Genomic DNA, 21605 nt, shown 5'->3' on the forward strand with positions numbered 1-21605 from the left:
AAAAAATAAACTAAGCTGGGAAAGCATAAGCCACTAAGTATAGTTTAGCGGGGGGGGGGGGGGAACGGGACACGGACGGGGACAAAAAGAGGACATAGGGTGGGACGGATACTTGAGTAGGTTCTAGACTCCAGGTAGCTGTCATTTTTCAAGCAAGTTAAGCTTCCACTATTCATGTTTAAAGTAAATTCGTTCATTAAACCAAATGATTTCTAAGGTCCATCTCAACTCTAGAACAAATCCTAGAAAAACAAGGAATCAGCCATTTCAGAGCCTTGTGAAGCCCAGGAAAAGTATTAAATGCTAAAATATAACAATGGCATTAAAACTATCAAGAATGAACATAAAGCTAAAGGGCAGCATTATAATGGGTTACAAAAAGAATTTTTTATATCCCTGCAAAACAGGACACCAAAGGATCTAAAGCTTATGCTTCCTTGTAATAGCTAATTTTCATCACTGAAGACATGACTGAGTTAGTACACAAAGAAAAGTCCAAACTGTCAGCTTTTAGTCCTCCACATTCCCCTTTAATATGGCATTTTGCACTATATACATTAATGAAAATTTGAAACAAACAGAAAGAACTTTAGTCAAACTCCCCTTCCTCCTCCAGCTTTATTGGATAGTTTAAAATTACATTTCTATTTTCTAGGACTTCAGTTGCTTTTTCCATCTGACTTTTAAAAACTGATTACAGCAAATGAAACAGTTGTCTAAGTGATATAGTATACAAAAATAACATCTTGATTTCTGTGAAAATGCATTTCTCTGCAATTCCTGAATAACTCCAAATTATGCTAACTCTGAGCATAGATGTTTACTCTGGGTTTTAGATTTAGTCTTTGAAAAAAATGTGTTCTAAACCTTTGCCATCACCTTATGTATATTCAGCATCAACGCTGTGATGTAGTTGTTCCTGTTTAGGCCTTTATCCCGTTTTTTTCTCGCACAGCCATTAACACACGTTTGTCTTTTTATTTTGTTTACTCCCACTCAACTGTATGTTCTATGTAGGGCCTGATACAGATGTTACTTGATGTTATTTAATAGCTACTGAGGTCAGACAATCCAAGGCCATCGTTATGCTAAAATTTAAGTTATTTACGGAAGCTCATAAATACTTCCAGAATTGGTTTTATCTCCTACATGGGAACATATCCAAGAAACCCAGAACGGGCTTACTGGTCTGACTCAACTCTTCCCATTCCTCAATCCCTATTCACCAGTGGCGCGGAAAGGGGGTTCTTTAACAAAGCATTATACATAACACCTCTACCAAACTAAACATAAACTTTTTTTTTTTGTAGTTAAATGCAGAAAGTCGATTTTTTTCCACCCCTTTCCTCCTTTTACACGGCAAGTAAAGCTCACTGGCCTGGGAGTAGCCTCTATCTGCCAACCTTTGGCCAGTGAAGAGGATTCAGAGAAAATAATATAACCATCAATCAGAAAAAGGAGGGGCGACAAAGGAAAATAATTAAGCTGTGGCTTCAATCGTGCATTCCCGTGCAAGGTGCCCTGACTCGCCACAGCGGTAACAATTGACTTCACTTGTCTTGCTGCAGTTGATGGCTACGTGACCAGTTTCACCACACCTTAAAAAAAAAAAAAAAAAAAGTTTTCACAATGTGCTCAGAAAACGCAAAACTGTACTGAAGCAATAGTAACTGGAACAAAAAGCAATTGGCAAATGAAGCAATGCATTTTCTCCCTCAAGAGTCTCATTAACCCCTGAACTAAAAGCAGGAAGGAGAAATTAGATAACAAAGTACTCAATTATGAAGCCTAAACCATAAAATTAAGATTTTCACCCTAAGAGATCCACCAAAAATTCCGAAACACCAAAAACAGGGGCACCTGGGTGGCTCAACTGGTTAAGTGGCTCTTATATTTCCGCCCAGGTCATGATCTCACAGTAATGAGATGGAGCCCATGGCCCATTCTGTGCTGGGCATGGAGACTGCTTGGGATTCTCTCCCCACCCCCAATGCTAAAAAGGACATTGACCAAGATGTACCTTTTTCTTAAGTTTTATTTATTTATCTCTACACCCAGCGTGGGGACATGATTTTGAGTCCCACACTGGGTGGGTGCCCCAAGATGTATCTTTATACAAATTAATCCCTAAGATTTCACTGGTATGTACTTACCAAAACTTTAAAGTTTTGTACCTTAAATATGTACATTTTATTGTATGTCTCATCCACAGACAAAGATTTCCGGTTGCAGGACAGAAGATTTGTGTATTGGAATTATCGTTTTCTACAATGCCTCTGAAAACTCCAAATTACAGAAAAATTCCAAGTTGTGTAAGTTGTCCAACTGCCATAGCTACAAGCCATGATGGCAGAATAGTGACTAATATAGACAGGCCGCTGGTTACATATGCTGAAAATCAGTATCAACTGGTCACAGCCAACCTTCACTAATGTGCTGGTCCACAAGGCCCTTGCCCTTCCATTTATACCTAACTCACCTCTAAAATAATCTCTGCCATAAGCCTTCCTCCAGCAACACCATAACAACTTACCTATAGCACTTCACTTTGGTGCAGTCTTTTTGAATGTGTCCAAATTCTCCACAAGAATAGCACTTCTGCTCATCCGCATGGTCACAGTCACGAGCCAGATGGCCTGGTTTGCCACAGTTGTAGCAGCATTGCTCTCGCTCTCTCTTGGGCTCCTTGCAGTCCTTGGCAATGTGGCCACCTCTACCGCAGTTATAGCAGGCTTCAACAATAAGGAAAAGAAGCAGACCAAGACTATAAAACCTTTACAAAACACTATTATGTTTTAAGCCATACAATACAAAACCTCAAAGGTAAAAATGTCTTTTCTAATGCTATGTGCAGCAGTAGTACATGCTCACCTCTCCAAATTCTAGAAGGGTATTAAAAGGAAGTGTTAAATACTTACCATCCTCTTGAAGATCACAATCCTTGGCAAGATGACCAGACTCACCACAGCGATAACAGATGTCTGGAAGAGATGAGGAAACAAACTGGAAACCTATTTTGGGTAAAAACAAAAAGAATTTGGCTAATTAGACCAGTCTTGATACTAATAAATACTGAAGTGCTTCAAATTTTTTTATTCGACAAAAATACCTCTATCCGAGGTAAAACCACCTCTGCCACGGCTTCTCATTCCACGACCACGGCCTCCACCAGTAGGGCATTCCCGGGCCCAATGGCCAGATCGTCCACACTTGAAACACTCATTGCTGCTCATGGCTGCAGTCAGATCTTCGAAATATTAAAATGACATTGTTAAACTACTTGAAATTACTTTTAGCTTATATTGTCCTTTGAGTGTGTTTTTGGATAATTATTCTGGGGGAAGAAGCCAGCATATATACTGCTTAGGCATTAAATACCTATTAAGAAATATATTAAAAGTGAAAAACTGTAACACACGTATTTTGATATAATTTCTGATTGTTAAAACCATTATGATTATGAATATATGGATTAATACAAATGTTAATTCAGTTATTAAAGGGTGATGGAATTTAGAGGGTATCAATGCACATCCATTATTAGAAATGTAACACCTCATTCAAGGTCTAATTTAATGGACACATTTTCATGGTTACAAGCCAGTAAACTTTATTTTGGGCAAATGGAAGTTATTTAATGGTCATAAAATTGGAATAGTTCAAAACAACAGAGCTGTGGTATGTACTTTGAGAGTAAGGGGTAGTTAAAGAAAAACTATTTCTCTCTGTAACTTTAGCATCTAACAGTGCCTAGTTCTACTGCAGCACTTGTCTGCGGACTCTTTAGAGCAAACATGTTAGAAGAAATGCAGTATATAAATTTTCTCTAGAGGATACAGTATGCTAAAAATATTAGAAAAACAACAAAAGGATATACCAAAAAGCATCTAAAGCACCGGGACCATTTTTTCTCTCTTTTATTCTCTTCTAAGTTTTCCTGTAGTTTTACATTTAAAACAAGGGTACTTGGAATTTCACAACAGATTCCTTTTTGGGTATTATTTATAAAGGGGAGGGGGCAAAACTCTCACTAAAGCAAATGAATTTTATACTTATGTAACAATCTAAAAATAAACAGGGACTATTCCTGGAATAGAATGTAATGTTGCAGGAGAAACTCCTAAGAAAGTGGTTTTTAAAAAACAAACCATCTCGGAACAATGTAGTAACTTTTACATTTCCACACTTCCACATCTGAATATTTTTACCCTTATTTCCAGTGTCAAGCCATGGTACACCAAATTTTTTAACTACCCTCTCAAAGCCACAAGCACCACGATCTAGCAAAACATTGTTTCAACTAAGACTGACTAGTTAAGTGGAATCATCTAAACCAACCACAGCACCAAAACTCAAGTGACAGTGAAATGGCAAAGTCCCCCCCTCCCCGCCATCCTTTCAGTAACTGGTTCATTGCTAAGTCATAGAGAATCCAGTAACTAAAAATTAAGCTAAAGTTCAGTTTCAAAAGTTTCCATTGTCAAATATTCAAAAGAACTCAATACTTCTCCCAAGTCTCTGCTATCAGATGCACTGTAAGTTTTCAAAGGGATCTTTTTTTTTTAAAGATTTTATTTATTTGACAGAGAGAGACACAGCGAGAGAGGGAATACAAGCAGGGGGAGTGGGAGAGGGAGAAGCAGGCTTCCCGCCGAGCAGGGAGCCCGATGCAGGGCTCGATCCCAGGACCTGGAATCATGACCTGAGCCGAAGGCAGACACTTAACGACTGAGCCACCCAGGCGCCCCAAAAATAAATAAATCTTTTTTTTTAATAGATTTTATTCATTTATTTGAGAGAGAGAGAATGAGAGAGAGCACATGAGAGGGGGGAGGGCCAGAGGGAGAAGCAGACTCCCCGCCGAGCAGGGAGCCTGACGTGGGACTCGATCCAGGGACTCTAGGATCATGACCTGAGCCGAAGGCAGTCGCCCAACCAACTGAGCCACCCAGGCGCCCCAATAAATAAATCTTTAAAAAAAAAAAGTTAGTGGTTTCAGATGCATAATGCACATTTCTAGTCAGAAGAAAACAGCCAGTAAAGATTAAAAATGTATTTTTGCAAAATATTAATTACATTTGCTTTCTTTTACTGGTATTAGCCTTTTTAAGTCACGTAAAGTACTGGTTTCCACCAGAGAAGTTAGGATAAAAAATAAAAAGATCACAGAAGAGGGCTGCTTATGGTACCTTGTCCTCCCCTCTAACCTCATTTTCATTTTGCATCTTCTCCAGTTTATAGCCAGACCAATTTATGCACATTTACCTATTGCTGTCAATGAGTTCTTTGCACTGAAATGATCACTTCCTTTACAAGGTAATACGGGCAATTTGACAAGTCCTGAGTAGTTTATCATTTAATATTTAAACAAGAGGGGCTGCTCCTGGATGGCTCAATCGGTTGATTGTCTGACTCTTGATTTTGGCTCAGGTCATGATCTCAGGGTTATGAGGGCGAGCCCTGTGTCTGGTTTCACGTTCAGCAGGGAATCTACTGGATGTTCTCTCTCTACCCCTCTGCTCCTCTCCCCTGCTCGTGCCCACGCTCTCAAAATCTTTTATAAAACTTATATATATTGGGCGCCTGGGTGGCTCAGTCGTTAAGCGTCTGTCTTCGGCTCGGGTCATTGATCCCAGGGTCCTGGGATCGAGCCCCATATCGGGCTCCCTGCTCGACAGGAAGCCTGCTTCTCCCTCTCCCACTCCCCCTGCTTGTGTTCCTGCTCTCGCTCTCTGTCAAATAAAGAAATAAAAATCTTAAAAAAAAAGCATATAAAAGTTATATATATCTGTAAGTAAAACAAGGTAACATCTTTTAGAAAACATCACAATCCTATATATTCAATATGCATTTCTAAAGCTAGTTTCAGACAATCACCCCTTTAGACTGATGCTTTAAAAGAACATGGTTTACTTCATAATAAATTTCAAAGGGAATGTGTTATAATGAATCATCATGTTTATCAGTGGAATAAAGTCAGCAGGTAAAATTTTAGGTTTACTTTCACCATAGAAATAGGAGTTTAAAAAACTACTCAAGTACTGATTAATCTATGTGTACATTTTCATTAACTGTTTTCTTCGTTTTGTCTTATCTCTATTCCTGGGACCCAGATCCAAAATGAAAAGAAAAAGAAATGATAGGAAAAGTACTTCTGGAAAGATGACAATTAGTTAAAATAACATTAATGGATTAAACACTACACTCTACTTCTTCTCACCCTAATTCCTAACTGAAATTTGGTTAAAATGTGATCATTTCTTTTCTTTTTTTTTTTTAAAGATTTTATTTATTTATTTATTTGAGAGAGAGAGAGAGAGAAACAGCATGAGAGGGAATAGGGTCAGAGGGAGAAGCAGGCTCTCCGCGGAGCCGGGAGCCCGATGCGGGACTCGATCCCAGGACTCCAGGATCATGACCTGAGCCGAAGGCAGTCGCCCAACCAACTGAGCCACCCAGGCGCCCCAAAATGTGATCATTTCTATATGAACCACAAATTTAGGGAAAGCAGTATTTCTCCATTTAGACAGTAATTAATTCTACAAAACAAATATGCAACTTTATACATGGTAACTAGTTGTAGATATCTGCTTTGCCATCGACAAATTTCAGTGTCACATAATTTTATTTACCGAGTAAATTAATGTTAAAAAAAAATACTAAATCTTAAAGGGAAAAGAAACATTTCATTTACATCCCAAAGACCCATCATCAGTAGGCCACATGCTTTTTAAAGATCTTCCCAGTGGGCTTAGGTAATGTGTATGCAATCTGCCTTCTCCTGCCCTTTGGCCTAGACAATCAGTCAATTAAACTGTTCTACATTTTCAGAGCCCCTGTGGTAGATTTGTCTCGTAACATTAAACCAACCGATTCCCACTATGTTTTAGAGACCTGCCACTTATCCTAGAAGCAGGTCCCCATCCTAATATTCATCTTATATGCAAATGTATTTAGTTATAAGGTCTTTAGAGAATTATATGCTATTCCCTATGAAAAGGAGAGGCAGTAAGGTAAGATAGCTGAGATTTATGGTTCTGTGGTTCTCACTGCCTATGACCTCCTGGCTGAAATTTTACTGCACCATCCTGCCTCCGCCCCCCTTCACCCGCCAACTCAAATGCCAACTCTTATAAAAGAATCTGACCATATCTCCAGCCTGGAACACTCCTTCCTAATAAAACCCACAGTACTTTATTAGTATCTGTCTCATAACACTACCATACTGACTTTTATCATATTCCTTGAGGACATAGCCCAAGTAATTCACCTTTCAATCATCACAACACCCCCCCCCCCATGTAATTATCCTTTTAGTAGCAGTTATACTCAGTATTTTAACTGCTTGGGGTTAAGGGACAATTATAATCATTTGCTGAATGAAACAAACTGTGTTTCTTGTACTGACCCAACCCAATCTAACAAAGTACTAACACCTAAATGCTTGCTATCACAAGAGTTACTGCACCATTAATTTAAAGTAACAATGTAGGGGCGCCTGGGTGGCTCAGTAGATTGGGCATCTGCCTTCAGCTCAGGTCATGATCCCAGGGTCCTGGGATTGAACCATGAGTTGGGCTCCCTGCTCAGTGGGTAGTCTGCTTCTCCCTCTCCCTCTGCTCTTCCTGCCCCAGTTTGTGTGCTGTCATAAAATCTTAAAAAAAAAAAAAAAAAGTAACAATGTATTTCTAAATTATGTACTCATTAAGGATGTACTATCACTCTAAATTTAAGAATGATAATTTCAGATTATCTAATAAAATCCTATTACTCTTAGAATTCACAATCAACTAGACCTCTAATATTTTATGGAATGCTACAAAACATTATCTACTGAAGATAAAAGACAAAATGCTGTATTTTCACTGTTGCCAGGCAGGAGAGCATATATTTTCTTCCTTTTGTTGCTAAAAGTCATTGCTTGTATCTACACTGATATCGTCACACAATAAAGATTTGGGGACTCTAACAGGTAAGCCTGGGTTAACCACTTAACCACCTGCTGTGTTACCTCAGACACTTGAGATCTGTCCTTATCAAGAAAAGATAAAACTCATCTGTGATGAGAAATGTTACCAGGTGTCTTGCCCTTAACAGGTGCTCAACTCAAAAAACTTTGGTTTATATCCTCTGCTTAGTCTTTCTATTCTCCCCTCAATTAAGTTAGACTGCTTACAGGTGGATTAGAACCCTGTGCAATGCCTACAGAGCAGGCTTAGAATAGAGCAAATTCTGCTTACTCAAGTTTCCCGTCTCAAAGTCTACTTCCTGAATGGAATGAAGAGGTAAGAAAAATGGGTAAATGCCAAACAACTTCACATTTCCAACAACCGAAATCAGTTATGTTTCCATTTCAATTTTTGTGTTATCAAATTTCGACACAAACCACACTTAAAGAAATGTAGGAGCACAGGGCATGCCAGGCAGCAGTAAGGCAGTCAAGATATCGCTTGAAAAGACTGAAAATTCACTGAGAGGCCATTTATAATTAAGAGGTCCAACTATTTTATACTCATCTAGGCTTAAATTCTGGAATTGAAACCAAAACATTATTGGTTATACTAACCTGTCTTCATCAATGTAACTGTTCCACATTTTTGATACTAAGAACAAGGCCAGTGAACTACTAAAATCTTAACAGGACACCATCAAGACTAACAATGTGAGTTCCAATGAATAAGACCCTAACTCCGGCTATAAATCTATTTAAAGTAAGTAGTGACAGGCAAGTTGGGGGGGGGGGCAACAAAGTATGATGTGGATCTGGCTATCTTTATTGTTTTATATGGTTTTCCTAACATAGCTCTGTGTGTGTGTATCACATTTACTGTATCTCTAGTTATTTCCCTCAAGTTTAGGGTTACCATATTGCTGACCTAACTATATCCAGACCACAGGGGCGCTTTGGCCCCCCCATGAATGTACTCACTCATCATTATATATATATTTTTAAAGATTTTATTTATTTCACAGAGACAGACAGAGAGAGAGGGAACACAAGCAGGGGGAGTGGGAGAGGGAGAAGCAGGCTTCTAGCCGAGCAGAGAGCCCGACGTGGGGCTCGATCCCAGAACCCTGGGATCATGACCTGAGCCAAAGGCAGACGCTTAATGACTGAACCACCCAGGCGCCCCCATCATACTTTTTTTTAAAAAGATTTTATTTATTTGACAAAGAGAGACACAACGAGAGAGAAACACAAGCAGGGGGAGTGGGAGAAGCAGGCTTCCTGCCGAGCAGGGAGCCGGATGCGGGGCTCAATCCCAGGACTCTGGAATCATGACCTGAGCTGAAGGCAGACGCTTAACGACTGAGCCACCCAGGCACGCCCCCCCCCCCATCATTATACTCTTAAATCAGTTTAGTGTTCCAACATGGTACTGAAACACTTCACACTATTGTTAAATAAATAAACTACAGACAGCAGGGAAGGAAGCAAGTTACACTGTACATTACCTGCATTCTGACCAGAATAAAGGAGACCAGAGTGTAATACTGGGAGCGATTCTGGGTTCTTATCCTGGTTCCTGCCCTGATCACCCCCAAAGGGTTTTAAGGTTTTAATAACTAAATATCTACTATGACTCAAAGGTTAATAAACATGTTACCTGTAATCCTTACAACCCTGCAAGTTATGTATTCTTGTTCCCGTTTTACTGAGGAGACTGAAGATCTGAGACCACATAAAACAAGTTACTTTGTAATGACAAAAGTATTTGTCTTTAGATAAACAGAAACTAGAACTGATCAACCTTTTAAAAATCCACAGCCATATATAAATTTATTCACAGTTATACCATCACACAGCTTTCCTGAATTTCAAGCCAAGACAGATTTTCTTAACCTTCTCTGTGGTAGAACTTAGAGTGTCACCACAGATTCAAAGACTGGCAACTGATTTCACTAGTTAACAGCCTCATTCGTAATTATGGAGCCACTCCAGGTGATCACTATACTACACTCTCATACTACTGATTAATACATTCTATCTACTTACAACTTGCATTTTGGTGGCCACAAGCTCTCACTTTATTATTCCAGCAGTTTTTTACAACATGAAAATGGTTGTAAATAGCATAGCCTTACTGCAGCAGCAACTGACACTGCCAGAATCAGAGTTCTATTACGTGAGACAGTAGGGAAAGAGCATTCTCCACATAGCAGGCCAGGATGCCTTGGCATCAGTCTTCTGGCTCTCCACTTACTGTCAAAAGGGCTAGGAAGAGGAAAGAAGCCAAGAATTTTTTAAAACTCACTCCTGCAAGAAAAAAAAAAGGCAAAATCTCTCTTGTGGTCAAGTGCTTAGCCAACAGACCATTCCAATTAGTCAAATTGTGGTTCTATTGCTTTTAAGCACCAATTTGGTAACTTCCCATGTATGCAAATGTTACTAGATTTTTTTATAAAAGGCAAAAATAATCCAAAAAGTCATAAAACCACCTACAAAACCCATTTATAATACCTTAAAGAAGAGATCACTCTGCCTGTTCCAGTTCAAATGCTAGTGTAATTAATGCCCTTTGGTCTTCCATTGATTTGGCTCAAAATATTTTACAGAGACTCCACATTTGTTTCAAACACATCATCTCTCATCAGTATGAAAATGTGGACCTTTAGGTTGCTAAGACTTACCCAAGTTTTCTAATGTGACATATGCGGTTAAGTACACAAACATATACTGTTAGGTTAAAAAAAAAAAAAAAAACTGTTGCCAAGAGCTGCGATTTGGAAAAAATTTTAAGTCCTTATTTCAGCCCTTGGGAATCTAATATTCTTTTTATATTCCAGTAGAGAGCTCTTGTAGACGAGAATCAGGCTGAACAAGCTAAACACAGCATGTACCTATGTACGTGGCATTTGTAGAGGTTTGATTAAACCATGATCAGAGTAATTTTTAAGCATTTGAAAATGATGCTTCGCAGAAGGGGGGGGAAAAAAAGCCTAAGAGGTAGGAATTTCATCTCCTACATCTTTTAAAACCCCTCAAAACCGTATATGCAATTTATAGTGCTTGAGCAAGAGTAACAAAGTTGCTATTTTAATTTAAGGTAACTTGTCCATGCAGAAATTAACTGGTTATGTTTCTCTCAAAAATTGTGTCAAACAATAGGAAAAGAAGAAAACCTTAAAAAAAAAAAAAAAAACTTGTTTAACTTGGGGTATGATGAGGATGTAAATTAATCCAGACTCTGCTTCTTACCCTCTCTGTGGGTCTTTCTGGATAATGACTGAAACACACTATCCCAAGTCACAAATGACTACTGAGCAGTATTTTCTTTTTCTAAGACCTCCAAGACCAGATGTAGTCACTTCCTTTGGAAGTGCCCTGTGGCTGAGGCCATGTGGTTAACATGTGGCAACAAGCATACGCCTTACCCATAATAAAATCAACACCCAAACCCAAATGTGGGCAACTACGTCGTCCTAAAATAGGTTTTCACATTTGGAATATCTACAAGGGGGCTGGCTCATTAACTTTCACGTCTCATTTTAAAATTAAATTGTATTTAATTAATCCATGAAATGACTGGATTTCGTTGATTCACGGAAAGCGAGACCTATCTGCCTCTTTTCGTACTGCAACGTTGAGAGAAGTAACTTAGCATTTGAACCACGATAAAAATTCAAGAATCGGGAAGCTATCAAGTATGTAAGAGTACGAATTTCGGGATTCTCAGGCCTTCTGGCGGAGTATCCCACCACTCTAAACCCAAGCGCGTCTTCAGTGGCCCTTTTCTAAACCCATCAGAACCCTTGGCACATGGCCCGCCAGGCCCACTACCCCAGCACATGGCCTGCATAAATACCCAAACCCATCCCCCCCAACCGCACTAGGGTCCTTTCCCCACCACAGCCTCCTTCCAATGAGTTCCCGCCAAATGGACCCTCCGTCTCGCATTCCGCGACCCTCGAAGTCTCAGGGCCTCAGTCCCAAGGGCTCGGGCCTCCTTTGCTGTAAGGCTACGGCCTGGGGTGCGGCCTTGGCTGTGGAAAAGGCCCCGAGGCGCGGCGACCCGGCTTCCCAAGACGGAAAGAAGGGCGGCAGGGTCGCCTGACCGCGGCAGGCCGGAAACCTGGACTTGAGGCGACGGTGGCAGCCGAGTTTCCCGCCTGACGCAGCAGCAGCGCAGGCCAGAGTGCGGCCGCCATCGCCGCCTCACCGCTCCCAACCCCTCCGTCCGCCTCGGCCAGGGCCCGCACCGCGGCTTCCCCCCAACCCCAGGCCCCGCTCTAGGACCTCACCTTCGGCGTCTGAGCGGGCCCGCAGCGGCGGAGACTCAGACGCAGACCCGGGAAAGGCGGCTCACAAGATAGCGGCTGTTTATTTTCAGGGTCCTTGCCTGCGCCACACGCGGGTCTGCACACGGCCCCACACACGCCGCTGCGCACGGCTCTCCTCCGCCTCGCCCACGCGGCCAATCAGCACGCGGAGCTCCGCCGTCCAATCAGAGCCGCCCCCGAAGAAGGCCGCCCAGCTTGAGCGCGGCGCGGGGCGGGGCGGGCCTCTACCTCCGCGCGCCGCGGCCTTTCCCAGCGTGCCCCGCGCGCGGCCTTTCCCGCCCGGAACCCCAGGCCCCAATTCTTCTCCGGCCCTTTCCGCTTATTCCAGGCCCCTCCCCACCCGGGGGAAATTTGGGTGTCCCGCCCTTGGGGATATCTCGCGGCAGCCGGCGACGAGGGATGCCAGAGGGCGGGTCTCAGTGAAGTGGCTGTGATTAGCGTGGGATCAGGGAAAATTCCTGTCACTTTTGGGGCTCAGAAAAAAGCGTCTGCTCCGAGACCTCTGGTTCGAACTGACTTTCCGAGCTAGGACACGTTTCCTAAAACACACATCTCAGTTTAGGGAAAAGTCGCGGCTGCCAAGTGACAGAAGTTGCTGTGGCTGTGGGTCGGAGGCCCTAAGTTTTGTTTTGGTTTTTTTGTGAGCGAAGGCAGAGCCTGGAACTCCCTGGTGCTTAAACCTCTTAACAGATAAACCACCACCAACAACCCCCTATCACTCCCCCTCACAAAATGTACCCGATAAGGGAAAAGGGACCTGCCCTGCGGAGGGTGTGAAGATGGCGAAGGAATGGCCCTGAGACTTCTCTGCCTCACAACACACCTTGTGACCGTTTAGCACATTGATGAGTCACATTCACTGCGACTTAAGGGAGTAACACGGCATGCCAGGAGAGCCATCTGGCCTGGGCTATCATGTTCAGGAATGGCCTTTAGGTGAGATTTGGTATCTTCTCCAAAGATATGGATGGATATGTAGCATAGATACTATTTCAGGATGAAAACAATTATTGAATATGAACTAAAAAAATTTTTTTTTAATTTTTATTTATTTGACAGAGAGAGAGAGATTGAGAGAGGGAACACAAGCAGGGGCAGAGGGAGAGGGAGAAGCAGGCCTCCCGCTGAGCCGGGAGCCCGACGCGGGTCTCGATCCCAGGACCCTGGGATCATGACCCGAGCCGAAGGCAGACGCCCAACGACTGAGCCACCCAGGCGCCCCCTGAACTAAAATTTTTAAGAATTGTGTGTACCGGGGCGCCTGGATCTTAAAAAAAAAAAGAATTGTGTGTACCATCTTGAAACCGCTTTTGTTAGAAACGGGAAAAAATAGAAGCACCCCTCAGTCTCTTGAGCTCTAAAAGCCCTGAAATTACTATAGTCTCCTACTAAGCTTAATATGCTCCTCAAGGTTAGTATGCAGCCCAAGTTGTTGGCTGGTATATCCCAGAAATTTACTTTTCATTCCTTTAATGATCATCTTACTTGAAATTAATTGTACAGATCTATTAAGATGTTAAAACTGTGATAAACAGTCCTTATTTGTAGCATTCATTAGGTGGGTAGCTGTGAAGATTTTAGGTGTCCTTTGTCCTTGGTCTCATCTCATTGAATCCTCCCAGTCCCCAGGCTGTATGACTTCTAAAATCATGTTCATGGGAACACACAGTGGTTAAGAGCACAGGTGTTGAGAATCAGGCATTAAACCTGCATTCAAATCACTAGCTCTTACTTAATCATTGTAGTGCATTTAGCAGGTTGTGCTCAACATAGTGCTCAATGAAGGGTAGCAATTATCAATTATCAAAGAGTGAATGAACTATCTCAAGGGCCAATGATTTTTTAAAGTTTTGTTTTTTAACCAAGAAAATTAAAGTAAAAATATTTTAAAATTCAGCATGAAAGGGTCCCACTTCCAATAAGATTGAATTGCCTAGCAGTTTCTGTGTTGAGTTATATAACACCAGAGTTACCAATAACAAAACTGTTTTGTGCTTATATAGTTTTATTACCAAGAAGCTTACACAGCTTTATAGATTTCCCCTTCCTAACTGATTAATCTTTATATCTCCAGCTAAGTAGTAGTGTGGCAACTGCAAACACTTAAGTAGTGATTTCCTAAGCCCCAACAGTGAGACAGTATAATGCACGAGGCTAAATGGAGGAAGTCCACCTTGGGTGCATCCAAGCCATGCCAGGAAGACTAGTGAAATTGTCATAGTAACCATCAATTCCTATTTTTTACTTGATTTTTGTTTATCATTCCAACCACAATGTTTGATATCTATTATAGACCCAGGGACAGAATGTTCCTAATGTTAAAAAATTGTTTAAAAAGAGGGTGGGTTTAAAAAAATAAATAAATAAAAAGAGGGTGGGTGTGAAACAGGTAGTGGACATAATGTTATGTAGGTTTCAAAAGACTTAAGTGGAAGGAATGGAAACATAATGTGGTTTTTGCTGCTTGGCTCTAGGAGTAGTAATAGGTAATGGCTCTTCTCTACCTGGCACCCAGCTTTCTGTTATGACTATTATTATTAACAGAGCCAGACTGATCATGAGGCATTCTGTCTCCAGAGGTTTATGATAGAATTTAACTACACTCGTTTGTGTTGTCTGGATATGCCCTTGGTGTACACCTATTTCACTAGAGATGTTTGAAAATAAGAAAGGAAAAAGCCAGCCCACTCAAAAGATAAACTGCCAATCGTATATGAAGAAAGAGTCCCTCCCCTATAAATGTGTTTTCTCCCCCTCCTCCCTTCCAGTGTTCAGTCTTACCCACACTTTTTTGCTCAGCAATGTTGACTGTTATGAAAGTGACTAGTTCAGATGTAGACCTTGCCCCTAAAGATCTTGCAACATGAAATGGGCCATAAGAAAGTATTAAGTGGGGGTGCCTGGGTGACTCAGTTGGTTAAGTTACTGCCTTCTGCTCAGGTCATGATCCCAGGGTCCTGGGATCGAGCCCTGAATCAGGGTCCCTGCTCAGTAGGGGGTCTGCCTCTACCTGCATGTGTTCACTCTCTCTTGCTCTCTCAAATAAACAAATCTTAAAAAAAAAAAAAAATATTAAATGTCCTGAGGGAGGATCAGCTAAAATGCTATGATTCAGCATGATTCAGGATTCCTTAAAATGAGTACCAGTTGAGCAGCAATACCTGCCAACTCTTAATTTCCACTAAAATGCCCAACTGCATAGTACATGCCTTAAATTCTGCTGTCCAATGGAGATGATATCGTATATATCTTTCTAAACCCTTCCATGTCTTGTTTTCTCTGCCTACAGGAAAGAGTCTCTGTGACTTGACTTGGAAAATATGCAAATAAGTTTAAGGAGCATAAATCGTTTTCATCTCTCCTGTCTGCTTGTGAAGCTAAAACATAGTTTACTAAACTAAATCCTGAAATAGGAATCAGTTATACTAATAATAGCTAATAGTATATGTAAAGTTCTTTAACAAGGCCTGGCATAATTACTATTAAAGTGTTATCTATTATTTTTGTTATTATTATGGAGTGCTTATTATATGCCAGTCATTGTTTATAGCCTCTTTATAAGGTTACACAAAACCTCTATGAGATATGTACTTTTATTATCCCCATGAGGAAATAAAATTCCAGAGAATTCAAGTATTCTGCCAAAGGTCAGAGAGTGAATAAATGACAGGGCAGGCTTCAAACAGAAGCAGCCTAAGTGCTTAAACACAATGCTTCCGGCCTCCCAGTAGTTATTGAAACCTAATCCTACAATTTCCTATTGACTCCTTAAAGTAACAGTATAGGGAATACTAACAGATGATAAGGAAAATATGAAACACTGACTAATGATTTCGTGAGCATTCCATCAGTTGGCTTTCTCCTCTATGACCTCAAATTGAAACTACCTCTACTTCTGCAAAATAACTGGTAAGAGAAGAACATCATTTGCAAATAGTTTTTAAAGGTTCAAAGTAAAACCACCCATTTTTGTTCTTAAAAGAAAAGCAAATGCATTCATTTAAAAAAGTAACTTCATATGGATCATCTTCATTATTTAAACTTTAAAATAGGTAGTGAATGGCAAATTACAAAATGTCTTAAATTGTTTTTTGAGAGAGCATTAAAAATATGATCATCTGGCTCTCAAATCTACAAAAATAGTGTAATTGACTCTTCAAGATTCGATTGAAAAATAAGTACTATATAAATGGGTGAATTAGAATCTAACATCTAAAGGAGTATTTAGCCTAATCTACTTGTGCTCTCTCTCTGTCAAATAAATAAATAAAATCTTTAAAAAAATATATATATATAGTATAATGTTACAACCAGGATAGTGAAATCGATACAGTCCACTGGTTTTGTTCAAATTTCCCCATTTTACTTGTACTCTGTGTGTGTGTGTGTGTGTACAGTTTTATACAATTGAATCTAATATGTAGGTCTGTGTAATCACCTACGTACTCAAGATACAGAATACCTTCAACATCAGAAGATTCACTCCTGTTGCCCCTTTATACCAACACCTACTTCTTCCCACTCTTCCCCTCCACCCTAATTCCTGTTCTTCATTTCCAAAATGTCCTGTCAAAAATGTTATATATAGGAGCGCCTGGCTGGGTCAGTTGGAGGAGCATGTGATTCTTGAGTCCCAGGTTGGGTGTAGAGATTATTAAAAAAATAAATAAGTAAACTTTAAAAAATATTATATACAAAAATTTTTTGGATTAATAATTTTTTTTAATTTTATTATGTTATGTTAATCACCATTCATTACATCATTAGTTTTTGATATAGTGTCCCATGATTCATTGTTTGAGTATAACACCCAGTGCTCCATTTAGTACTATATATAAAATTTTTAAAGATTTATTTATTTGAGAGAGAGAGAGTGCGAGCGGGGGGGGGAGGGGGCCCACAGGGAGAGGAAGAGAGAGAAGCAGGCTCCCTGCTGAGCGTGGAGCCCAACAAGGCTCAATCCCAGGACTCTGAGGTCATGACCTGAGCTGAAATCAGGAGTTGGCTGCTTTAACTGACTGAGCCACCCAGGCACCCCAAAAATGTTATACATAAATTTTTTTAAAGTTATATAAATGGAATTGTGCAGTATGTAACCTTTTGGGATTGGCTTTTGTTTCATTGAGCATAACGGCCTGGAGATTCATGGGAGTTGTTGTGTGCATCAAACAGTTTTTTCCTTTATTACTGAGTAGCATTCCACGGTATGGATAAACCACAGTTTAACCAACATCCATGGAAGGACTACTGTTTCTAATTTGGGGCTATTACAAATAAAGTTGCTATGAACATGTGTGTGCAGGTCTGTGTAAACACACTTTCATTTGGCATTTCATTTTTCAGTTAACATTTCCCACATTACCAGTGAGGTTGATCATCTTTTCATATATTTGTAGGCTCTTCAGGTTTCCTCTTTTGAGAAGGGCTGATTTTGCTCACTTTGTGTATTTTGTTGTTTGCCTTTTTCTTCCGGATATGAAAGCATTCTTTATATGTTCGGGATAACAATCCTTTGTAAGTTATATAAAATTGTATGGGTTGACATTTTGGTGATCATTGTTTCTCAGTGTGATGTAAAGTTTAGAAATGGATAAAGAATTCCTGAAAATTGGATTTGGATCATTGATGAAGAGACAGAGTGATTTCATTCAGGAAATGTCACTCAGGGCTACCCACCAAGAGTTTAGGGAGACTACTGCAACCCCCACACTTTGTAGCACCTCCTTTGCATCTGTTAAATGCCAACAATATGCTTTAATGGTGTCATGTTGAACACTAGGCAGAGCATATCAAAATTTCTGCCTGCTTGAGAGCAAATGCCACGTAGTTCTTAGATTTGCTTTTATCAAACCCTTTGCCTCATTTTGGGGGAGGGCATTCAGATGCATTTATTGCATCACAAAACCATGATTTCCAGCATTTTAATCAGCCCTCGGAAACTGCTGACATCATGATGTCCTCCTCCACTGGTGTTTCCATTTTCTCTAGCACTGCAGCCAGAATTTAGAATCCTGACTCACCCTTCAGCCAGCCATAGAGAATGCTGATCATTCTGGTATGGTCAATGCTCACAAAGTGACTTTGAAAGGGGAAATAGCTTTTGGACAAACCAAAACCAGTGCAATTTCAGGTAATAGTGAGGCTTTTCTAACTTTCTCTTCTGCTCAGCTGCTATCCTTTCTCCTTTGACTGAAGGGGAAACCACGCTTCTGGAATCCTAGCCATAAAGCTGTGGCTTGTACGGGCTGGCACGGCCAGTACCGTCCTTCTGAGCTCAGTGAGTTGTCTTTCCCTTCTGCAGAGTCCCGGCTGGGGCGTGGCGCTTACAGTGAACAGTCTGCATAGCTAAATTAACAATTCCAAATTTAGCTCTCATTTCAATAAATTACCTTATAAAACATTCACTGGCCAAAATTATCTTGACTAGTTTATTTATAGGAACATTGCAATTGTTCCTGTGGATTGCCTTGTGAAGAAACTGATATGCAAAGTTTCCCCTCAAACCACAGGGAAAAAAAACCCATAAAGGAGAGTACCAGGATTTCTAGGAGCATGAAATTTATTCCTATGCTATACAAATAAATGTTAGGGGCGTCTGGGTGGCTTAGTCGGTTAAGCATCCGACTCTTGATTTCAGTTCAGGTTGTGATCTCAGGGTCATGAGATCGAGCCCCACTCTGATGTGGAGCCTGCTTGAGATTCTTTCTATCCCTCTCACTAGCTCCCCCAACCCCATCTCTAAAACAAACAAATAAATGTTAAAGAAAAGAGGCTTTGGATATTTTCAAAGGGCAGTGGTGGGGACTGAATCCCTCATCGGGCTCCTTGCTCAGCAGGGAGCCTGCATCTCCCTCTCCTGCTCCCCCTGCTTGTGCTCTCTCTCTCTTTCTGTCAAATAAATAAATAAAACCATAAATAAATAAATAAATAAAGTATTTAAATGGAAAATGCTTCACAAATTCCCAAATGTTTTACCAAGGTAAAATATTAAGATCAGTTTCTGACACATTTAAGGCATGAAATTCCTTTTCCACACTGATTTAAAACATATAAAGACAATATCTTGGACACATGAATAGGCAATGATAATATTTCTATTGCATTTGAAGAATGACTGGAAGTAATTTTTTTCCTTTATTTAGATGTTGGCTTCCCTACTCAATGCAATAAAAGTTCTCAGGGGACTAACACTGACTCTAAAACTTCTGATGCTGAAGATTTATCCAAAATGAAGTTTGCTTTGGGTGGCACAGAATTCAAACACAGCTCTGGACTAAACTAAAGGGGGTGGTTAATGGGATCTTTCCTGTGCTTCCTATTTTCTTCCTTTCTGACACACATCTAGTTTCCTAGTGATTTCCTGAGTCAGCCAGAGCCAGCTTCCTTCTCTCGTCCACATTGACATGCCCTGCTCTATCAGAGACTATCACTTTATCAACCAACGCATGCTAGGTTAATAATAACTTCATTTACATAGCACCTTATAGTTGGCACATAAACATTCAACCAGCATTTATAGAGAGATTATTATGTGCCACACCATCCAGGGTATTTTCACCTCTTTAAGTTCTTACAGAAACCTAATGGGACACCTGGGTGGCTCAGTCGGTGAAGCGTCTGCCTTCAGCTCAGGTCATGATCCCAGGGTTCTGGGATCGAGCCCCGCGTCAGGCTCCCTGCTCAGTGGGGAGTTTGCTTCTCCCTCTCCCTCTGCCCCTCCCCCTGCTCATGCTCGATCTCTCTCAAATAAATAAATAAAATCTTTTAAAAAAAAAGAAACCTCATAGATTCAAGCATAACTTCTCTAGGTAAGATCTATATATTTAAGTAGGAGGCATTAGCCTCCTAACCTAGTGTTTTTCACAGGGTGGGAGGCATGCAATGCTTTCAGGTGGTATATGGCAGGGCATCAACTAAAGTTACATCATATGGTAATAAAGTCTCATTTCAAGTTCTTTCAAGCCTTCTATCTGTCTCAAAGGAAAAGTCCCAGTTTGGTGCTTGCCAGTTTTTAACTCTACAACACTGTATTTAATATTTCTTAATGAGGAGAGCATAGGCCCAAGTGATCATCCAGAACATTATCATTTTATTATGAAAACATAATAGACAAGTTATACTGTTTTCTCATTTGTGTAATCAAATTTCCTCTTTTGTTCACATATACACATACATATTTTATTTTATTGCTGAGGCAGCTGAAAGTAAGTTGCAGATTTTGGGCATTTTTAATCAAGATAAAATTGATACAGGGGTGCCTAGGTGGCTTAGTAAGTTAAGTGTCTGCCTTCAGCTCAGGTCATGATCTCAGGGTCCTGGGATAGAACCCCGTGTCAGGTTCCCTACTCAGTGGGGAGTCTGCTTCTCCCTCTCCCTCTGCTCTCCATACCCCCCCTCGTGCTCTCTCTCTAATAAATAAATAAAATATTTTTAAAAAAAGATAAAATTGATTTAAAAAAACATTAGTTTCAGGTGTAACAATATAATGATTTCATATTTGTATATATTGAAAAATGATCCCCACAATAAATCTATTTAACATTATATCACTATACATAGTTCCAAATTTTTTTCTCATTATGAAAACTTTTAAGATTTGCTCTCTTAGCAACTTTCAGATATACAATACAGTATTATTCACTACAGTCACCATGCTGTACATTATTCCCTTGGGACTTATTTAATTACTGGAAGTTTGTACCTTTTGATCCCCTTCACCTACTTCACCTACTCCCCTCCCTCTGCCTCTGGCAACCACCAACCTGTTCTCTGTATCTATGAGCTTCTATTTTTTTTGTTTGTGTTTATATATGGGTTTTTTGTTTGTTTTTTTAGATTCCATATATAAGTGAGATCAGATAGTATTTGTATTCTTTGTCTGACTTATCTCACTTAGCATAATGCCTTCAAGGTCCATCCATGTTGTCACAAATTGCAGGATTTCCTTCCTTTATATGGCTGAATAATATTCTGTTGTACATATACACCACATTTTCTTTATCTATTCATCCCTTACTGTACATTTAGGTTGCTTCCAAAAGTTTCCTCTTATAAATTAAGAAAATGAGGGGCACCTGGGTGGCTCAGTCAGTTAGGTGGCTGACTCTTGATTTCTGCTCAGGTCATGATCTCAGGGTCCTGGGATCAAGCCCCACCTCGGGCTCTGTGCTCAGCAGGAAGTCTGCTTGAGATTTCTCTCCCTCTCCCTCTGCCCTTTTCCCCTGCTCACTCGCTCTCTCTTTCTCTCTCTCAAATAAATAAAATAAGTATTTTTTAAAATATTTTATTTATTTATTTGACAGAGAGAGAGACAGCGAGAGAGT

General features: G+C 40.3%; 2 protein-coding genes across 9 annotated transcripts in view; both read right to left on the minus strand.

The window, feature by feature from the left end:
• The window catches only part of RAB43 (RAB43, member RAS oncogene family), a 353030-nt gene that overhangs the window by 144411 nt on the left and 187014 nt on the right, over nucleotides 1-21605 (minus strand). The window lies entirely within an intron of this gene.
• CNBP (CCHC-type zinc finger nucleic acid binding protein) overlaps nucleotides 509-21605 on the minus strand; it is a 68843-nt gene continuing 47746 nt past the window's right edge. Inside the window, exons 1-5 of one of the 6 annotated variants that reach the window (XM_006742394.3) lie at nucleotides 12244-12412; nucleotides 3131-3247; nucleotides 2919-3011; nucleotides 2534-2732; nucleotides 509-1598 (exon numbers count right to left, since the gene is read on the minus strand). In XM_006742394.3, coding sequence (XP_006742457.1) covers nucleotides 1481-1598; nucleotides 2534-2732; nucleotides 2919-3011; nucleotides 3131-3233 — 513 coding nt within the window. In that variant the 5' untranslated portion in view covers nucleotides 3234-3247; nucleotides 12244-12412 and the 3' untranslated portion in view covers nucleotides 509-1480. Of the gene's footprint in view, nucleotides 1599-2533; nucleotides 2736-2918; nucleotides 3012-3109; nucleotides 3248-12243; nucleotides 12413-21605 lie in introns of those variants that run through there. The other 5 variants (XM_031038047.2, XM_006742393.3, XM_031038046.2 and 2 more) reach the window with 5 other exon arrangements.

This window comes from Leptonychotes weddellii, chromosome 1 (assembly GCF_054177405.1).
Source record: "Leptonychotes weddellii isolate Sample4059 chromosome 1, ASM5417740v2, whole genome shotgun sequence".
NCBI lineage: Eukaryota > Metazoa > Chordata > Mammalia > Carnivora > Phocidae > Leptonychotes > Leptonychotes weddellii.